This window comes from Homalodisca vitripennis, unplaced genomic scaffold (genome assembly GCF_021130785.1).
Source record: "Homalodisca vitripennis isolate AUS2020 unplaced genomic scaffold, UT_GWSS_2.1 ScUCBcl_1477;HRSCAF=5155, whole genome shotgun sequence".
In the NCBI taxonomy this organism is placed as follows: Eukaryota; Metazoa; Arthropoda; class Insecta; order Hemiptera; family Cicadellidae; genus Homalodisca; species Homalodisca vitripennis.
Window position 1 is genome coordinate 100,621 of NW_025777615.1, and position 8,580 is coordinate 109,200.

The following is an 8,580-nucleotide window of genomic DNA, read 5'->3' on the forward strand; positions in this document are numbered from 1 at the left end:
ATGTGGTTATATAACATACAGTAGTGTGAATACGGCTACTTGATACACTAAACAATAAGAATATAACAATACAAATAGGATTCATAGTTATAAAAAAAACTAAATAACCGACACATAATATTTACAAAAAAAACTAACTAAAAATCAGTAATAGTATTCATCCAAGCTGTAACAGGGACTTGATACACTAAACAATAAGAATATAACAATACAAATAGGATTCATAGTTATAAAAAAAAACTAAATAACCGACACATAATATTTACAAAAAAAACTAGAATATAACAATACAAATAGGATTCATAGTTATAAAAAAAACTAAATAACCGACACATAATATTTACAAAAAAAAACTAGAATATAACAATACAAATAGGATTCATAGTTATAAAAAAAAACTAAATACCCGACACATAATATTTACAAAAAAAACTAACTAAAAATCAGTAATAGTATTCATCCAAGCTGTAACAGGGATTTTCAACAAGAAAACTATGCAATCTTCTCTAAAATTAGAAAATGGCTAGTGCTTTTCAGCTAATTGAAACTTATTATTGTAAAATTTAATGATCATGATTAAATAACTTGTTTGGTCTTCTCTAACATAGCAAAAGGGACATCCAAAAATTCACTACTTCTAGTTGGTATTTCATGAATCTGGTTTCTAAGTTTTTATAAATATACAACGATGAAAACTTTATATACAACTTAACAACTGGTAATACATTTAATAAATACAAATAACTGTTTATAATGTTTCAGATAATGATCTCTACAAATAATACTAGTAACCTTTTACAAAAAACTTACAATCACAGGAAACTGCAGGTATGATGAAATCAACGTTAATACGTAGTTTAGTACCTCTGGACGTATCAACAAATATTGTTTATAATGTTTCAGATAATGATCTCTACAAATAATACTAGTAACCTTTTACAAGAAACTTACAATCACAGGAAACTGCAGGTATGATGAAATCAATGTTAATACATAGTTTAGTACCTCTGGATGTATCAACAAATATTGTTTATAATGTTCCAGATAATGATCTCTACAAATAATACTAGTAACCTTTTACAAGAAACTTACAATCACAGGAAACTGCAGGTATGATGAAATCAATGTTAATACGTAGTTTAGTACCTCTGGACGTATCAACAAATATTGTTTCAACAGTGTCTGTGTTAAAAGTAAACTCGTAGAATCGTTTACCCAACAGTACAAGAATTATGAGCCAACACATCACTGATGCTGAAACAAAGTCAACAAGTGAGAAGTATATATTTAAATTATCATAAATAAGATATAAAAAATAACAACTACTAGCAATGTTTAATGGCCCTTCTTATACATGGTTGAACCAAAACACAAAAACATTATAAAAATGTTTCATTAAAATTCATAACATTTTTTTAAAGGACATTATAACATTAGCTCAAGCTATATTAAGTAACTAAAAGTGTGACTTAAAAATAAATTAGAGATGTGGCTTCATATTGGAACCATACATAATATGGTTTATAATACAAATATATATATATATATATATATATATATATATATATATATATATATATATATATATATTGTATATATGTATACATACAATATATAAATGAATGAGTTTGAACTTGTTTCAGCAATTCTTTCTCCAGTTCTTGGTGATCGAGAAATTGTTATGGGGTTAACATAATTGATATCTCAAAAACTGTTCCGAGATACATAAAATATGTTTTGTTAAAAACTTTAGACAGGTTCATAAAGACTCTGCATCGTTTTGACCTCAGAGATACCTAGACTACAGAAAGAGGTACATCTGGTTTCCCAACATTCAGTGTAATCCAGATGAAGAGGTGTCTTCGGTGTCTCATAAGGTGTACAATTGAGATCGAACTGATGGCCACAAATGAGAAAAACATCTTGCATATTACTAAAAGATCAAATTCAAGACTATCTGATCAAGAATGCCTTCAGCCATTCCTACCAGGAAATGCAACTTGGCAAAGCAAACAAATGTTGTAAATTAGTCTAACCATGACTTTGTACTATCTCGCAAGAAAAATAGCTCCACTTTTAATATCCTGCAACTTTATTAATTGTCATTTTCATTCCCTTAAAACTCATATTGTTTTGTTCAGAGAGACAATTTCAATAGGTTAACTCTAGATCTGTACAATGTTCAATTTTCACTTTGCAAACTTATATTTAATACAACCACCCAGATACAACATTTGCTTTAATTGTACATTATTATACACAACGTTTTTCTCAAGAAATGTTGATTAGGATTATGTTAAATAATATAATGAATATGGACTTTATAAAGCTGTTTACACAAAATAAATTAAGTTTGTTTTCAAATTGAAAGAAATTCAAAATATACAAAATGTGTCTGATTTTATAAGAAATATACAGATATAATTAATTTTGTAAACATATAGAAGAAACTTTCCCTATGAATTATTTGAGTTATGTGTAATGGCAAAATTTGAATGTAAAAAAAAACATTATTTTTGTTTTATTTTATAAACTAACTGTGTATTAATGAAATATTGCATCCAGGTGAGTGAAATCTCAGTGTGTTATGTTATGAAATACTTTTTCAATTAATACTACATTAAATGGACTTTCTATTCAGAAAATTGATATTATATAAAATCCTCATCAAGACATCACATGTTGATGCGACAGACTCCAGTAAAAATTTGAAAATAATGCAACAAATTTGACCAAACTTTCCATAGACAAATATATAATAAAAAACCAAAGATTAATTTAATGAAAGAGAATAACTATAATGTAACCACTATTTCCTAATTTTGAATGTACGCACAATCTACTTACAAACCACCTGGTAACTTTCAATCATACAATTTTTTCCTGATTTAAATAAAACACATGATGAACTTACACTCTCACCCTGAAAATCATGATAACCGATTAAAAAAAGGAATAAATTAATTTCCTAACATTTTACCTGCTCATTAATCCACACTCAAATGAAAAATATTTTTCAAAACTGATTGACAGTATTAGACTTAACATGAGGTGACAGCTGACTAATAGACGCCATAGCAGTGAACGCCATTAAACGTGACGTTGTTATTGTTTTACTAAGCTGTTCTGACCACAGAACACTCAGATAAGCTATCAAGAGCAGATAATATAGATAACAAGAAGTGAAGTAAATAAATGTAACTAGAAAATTACATTTCCATTTCTAAAAAGCTAAGTTATTTTTAATTTCCATCTCCTAAAACCACATATAGTTTTGTTCTGGAGAATAAGCATAATACGTTAATAACGTTGAAATTATAACTGGTAACTCCGGCCGTTAACTTCGCTAATGATTAATTGTATTTTTATTGTAAAACCAACAGAAATTTGTGATTGAGTACAGTTTTAAGACGAAAAATATATTTTTATTGTATCTTGATATTATTTTTGACTGTAGTACATTAAGCGGCCACCACTATAATGAAATCAGAGTACTAAATTATCGAAAAGATATACCTAAACTATTGACTACAAAAACCCTTTTTTAATATATTGAATAACAATATTGTTCCAAATCCATTTAAACAAAGTAAAATAATTTGTAAGGTACTTAAGTAATGGTCGCAAGTACAATGGCGATGTACGTGTGTTATTTGTATCACATGCTGTCAGACACGTTTATCCTTAAAAATGGTAAAAAGTAACTAATTGTTACAATGAATGTTTCTTACAGTTTGTAAATACACATAGCCTAGATAATTTTTAATTCATCATTAAATTATTACTTTTTTAGATATAAAAACAGTTGAGCTATAATGTGATTTAAAATACATATAATGTAATTTGGTTTGACATTTTGGTTTCAGTAGTTTAGATAAGAATGAATATTGATTTGATAGTTCGATTGTGGTGGCTACTTTGTTATAATGCTGCTACCAATAACGTAATTAAGTTTTGACATTTTGGTTTCAGTAGTATAAATAGTCATGAATATCAATAATGGCTACAGTTTAATAAACAGCCACAAACACAATCGGATGATGATTATGGATACTATTGAATACAAAATTTTACCTATAGATATTCATAAATAATCATTGCCAGCTTTCTTATTTAGACTGGTGACGTTATTACCAGCTGTTGTTATTTTGTTTATGAATAAGAAGGCTAGTGACAACAAAAACAATGACGATGAATATGCAAATATTGGCTCAAAATGTTTTTATAAACACTGAGCAATGTTTTAAATAGTTAGAAAAGGAGAAGTAAAGGAGCTAGCTCCTTAAAAAACCTGTTTGTAGTGAGAAGATGAAAACTTCAATTAAAGGTAGAAATCATAGAAATAGTGTTTCACTACAAGAAAAGTCAGAACAAACACAATGTTGCAAAAATCGCACCCAAGAAAACTTTTTTTACATTAAAAATTTAGTGTTAAGACCAAAAATCATGTACTATTTTAGTTAAAATCAGACAAACTGTGACATTTTAATTAATGAATGTAGTTTTTACAGCATCAGTATCATGTGAAATACTATTTTAGATTGGTTAAAGTAATCATAAGTAGTACGCTGCTCAAACAGACTTAAATTAAGTTTAGTAATATTATGTAATCTGGAACAATTGCATTTCTTTTACATAGAAAAGTATAGTTTCTCTATATTAACATTTTTAAAGCCTAAAACGTAATTCAGCCCAACATCATCATTCAAAATTTATTCACTGTAAAAACGTGTTTGGAAATAAATTAAAAAATAAAACCATGTGTTTCGTTATTGACTAATGGCGGCAAGAACAGTGACGTACGTGTCTTCTTTATATCACAAGCAGTCACATTTATCCTTGAAAATACATAAGTAAATGTTATTTTTTGTAATTGTATTAATTACATATATTATATTTTAATCTGTAAATTATATTAGCATTTATACATTAATTTGTAAGATTGAAGACTAGCCAAACCATATTGTTCTTTTAAGTACGGTATCTATTAAGTTCTCTGTTATTTGGTCTGAAATTTTGTTTTCAGTCCTTTGTATAGTCTGGAATATCGATGCATCCATATCATTTGATAATCATCATACGATTGTTTTAAGGAGCCGCTTATTATACTGCAATTTTATTGTGTTGGTAGCCACTTATTTTACTGCTGCTTTATTTTGTATTTTACATTTGTTTTATGTAAAGATGCCATTTTACCTACAATTACAGAATTTATGTATAATTTTGTTAATAATCAATACTTTTTACCAAAAAATTAGGAAGTTACAGACAAAATGTCAATTAGTACACAACAGCCCAAAAATTATCAGGTATTCTTTGGTATCAGACTCAACCTTTTCAAAAACTCAAGTTTTTATTTTGGTCCTAAACCGTACAATTTACTTCCAAATGTAATCAAAATTTAAACAGTTTCAAAAATTATTTAAAGACTTGCTTGATCGGGAAGGCTTTCTACAGTCTCTGCGAAGCTCTCGTGATACCCATGTCTTGATTAGACCGATTTTTTTGCAGTAGGAATAACTTAAAAATGTTACAAGAATTTATTATTTTTTTACCTTTAAATTGTATGCTGTTCTGTTGCTTTTTTATAATTACGTATGATACTGATGTTTTGACTTGCACAGAAAACCTTTGAGTTCTATTGTGTGAATAAATTATTCATATTCTTATCCCCCAGATAAAGTCGCTGGTATTTCTCAAACAGAAAGAACAATTTTATTCTGAAACCTAAAGGGTTAATTACTTTTAACTCAATTTTAAAATACAGGAGAAACTCGTATGCTCAGATTTCTCGGAAACTTAAACAGTATACTTCCTGTATTCTGTTATGTAATATAGTATATCAATAAAATTTCACCTAATCCATCTAAACTTGTCAAAAGTAGCTTATTTTAAATCTTATAATAGGATAGACTTTACCAGTGCCTCCAGAAACTGTTTTGACTCGGAAATCTTCAATTGGTTTAGAGTACGCATCAAGCTGCTTTAGAGTTTCTATTCCAGGTTGAAGTTTTTTAAGAAAATTCATATTTCTTTAGTGTTTAAAAAAATATTAACACAAAGATATATTTCTTAAACTTAGGTTTACCACTTAACCTATAACTGTAAACAAACAATCGGCGTTCTGACTAGTGATGGGAGAATCGAATACAGAATCGAATAGTATTCGAATACAGCCAGAGTATTCACATATTCGAATACATCAAAATGGATTCGAATACTTTTTGAAATGAATACAATTTCTCTGGGTGAATTGAATTCAAACCTGGAGTATTCGTTTATTCTGACAAATAGTATTCACATATTCGAATACATCAAAATGGATTCGAATACTTTTGAAATGAATACAATTTCTCTGGATGAATTGAATTCAAACCTGGAGTATTCGTTTATTCTGATAAATAGTATTTAAATAAAATATCCAAGAGCTGTATTCGTATCATATGAGTTTTAAAATGAATACATATATGGAGACATTGAAAGGAATAATTTAGGGGAGATTCATAATTTGAAAAATAATTACAAATTTTAATACTTTAAAAAAAGTATAATTAATTGTATAATTATTAAATGTAAAAATACATATTATATATATATATATATATATAATATATATATATATATATATATATATATATATATATATATATATATATATATATATACCGTAGAAATAAACTGAAGCCAGAAAACCTCAATAATATTTTGTTTTTACACAACTATATAATATAAATATTCATATTTGTTTTTATTGCTTAGAACTGTAACTCAGTTATAATATATCATATAATATTATAATATATATTATATATGTATATATGTAACTGAGTTACAGTTCTAAGCAATAAAAACAAATATGAATATTTATTTTATATAGTTGTGAAAAACAAAATATTATTGAGGTTTTCTGGCTTCAGTTTATTTCTACGGTAATTAGTGACAGGACCTGCTGTGGAAAACAGCCTTTCAGACGGAACTGAAGTAGCAGGTAAACAAAGATATTTCTTCTGAAGTTCGTATATCATGGGTATGACTTGTTTATACGAGGCACCAAAAGCCAAAGTATTCGAATACATATTCGAATACAGTGATGAATTCGTGACAAACAAGTAAGACAGGTCTAGCCTGTCTGTTAAAAACTCTCAGCTGAGCAAAAGTATTCGAATACAAGTATTCGAATACATATTCGAATACAGGGGTGAATTCGAATTCACTGTATTCGATTCTTTAAAGTATTCGATTCTCCCATCACTAGTTCTGACAACTGTGGGACGGTTATTGGTCAGAGGGTGAAGCAGAATAGCAAATTACAGATTATACATACAAGCAGAAGGTAGTCAGAGAGTATAGAATGGAAAATCGAAATAGTCACAGTCTCAAAGGCTGCTTTCATAATGTCCCTTAAAAATTATTTAATAATTCAACTTCCATGACGTCTGTACCTCATAATCTCGTATGCCTCAATTTTTCAGAGAAAGATTTGTTTTGACTGAGAGGTGGTCAAATTGTTCCTAACATTTTATATACTTTTTAAAATGTATTTACCTTTTATAGAACATAACTAATGAAGCCCAAGCAGGAGACATTTGTTACAATTATTAAAATAACATTTATCAGCATACAGGAAACTAATTAGAACTTCAACGGCCAAACTGGTGCAGTACAAGGATTGAAGAAGGTAGCAATCAGCCTAAGGAATATACATTTGGAATGTAATTTAAGAACTTAAAGAAGGAAAGCCAAACACAAATATTGTACTGAATATCAATAAAGAGGAAATAAAAAAAATCCAAGTAAAACCAGTGGATTTCCTTACATAACCTTAGAACTACATAGCCTTCTTCAGATAACTTTTGTTCAGTATGAGGAAATAAAATAATACTTTTTCTTAAATCGTCATGAACAAGATACTTAAAATGCAAGTTTAACATCAAATTGAATGAGGTCAGAAATATAATGCTACCATCGCCTTCAAAACGTTAAAGGAAACTATGAACAGACTAAGATTGTATACGGTAGTGCTCAGAACGCGATGAAAAAATGCGTATCACATACGTAGTGTTACAGAACTAAGAGATCCGGATGAAGGCAAGCGCCTACTGTACTGTAGATGGTTTCGGAAATATTGTATACCAATGGAGTTGCACAGCGTGAGGGTGTTTTCTTCACTGGCGAGGCTTGGTTTCATCTCAGTGGCATCAATTTGGGAGTGCCGATGGCCGAGCGGTCTAAGTCGTTGGACTTTGGGTCTGAGTTAAAGATAGCGCAGGTTCAAATCCTGTCTGTGACCGTTGCACTTTTTATCAGTACAATCAACCTCGTACTGTATCGACTCTCTCCTTTATTCTGTTTGATAAGATTCTCGCACAGGCCAGTGTCCCATGAGGACGGACAGAATAAAGCTTAAAAGGGGATCGGCCTCTCCTTAAAAAAAGGCAAAGCGCAAGAATTTAGTTAACCGAAAATCCTTATGTCTTCTACGAAACTCTTGCACTATCAGATAATTTTAGTGCGGTTTGCCGTATCACGTCGTCGAATAGTTGACACTATTTTTTTACGAAGGACTTGTAGATAGTGTTG

The 8,580-nt window shown here is 29.1% G+C and overlaps 1 protein-coding gene across 1 annotated transcript in view; it reads right to left on the reverse strand.

The window, feature by feature from the left end:
* LOC124371483 (endoplasmic reticulum-Golgi intermediate compartment protein 3-like) overlaps positions 1-6,123 on the reverse strand; it is a 62,744-nt gene extending 56,621 nt beyond the window's left edge. Inside the window, exons 1-2 of the mRNA XM_046829823.1 lie at positions 5,920-6,123; positions 1,093-1,254 (exon numbers count right to left, since the gene is read on the reverse strand). Coding sequence (XP_046685779.1) covers positions 1,093-1,254; positions 5,920-6,028 — 271 coding nt within the window. The 5' untranslated portion in view covers positions 6,029-6,123. The remainder of the gene's footprint in view (positions 1-1,092; positions 1,255-5,919) is intronic.
* Positions 6,124-8,580: the final 2,457 nt, after the last annotated feature.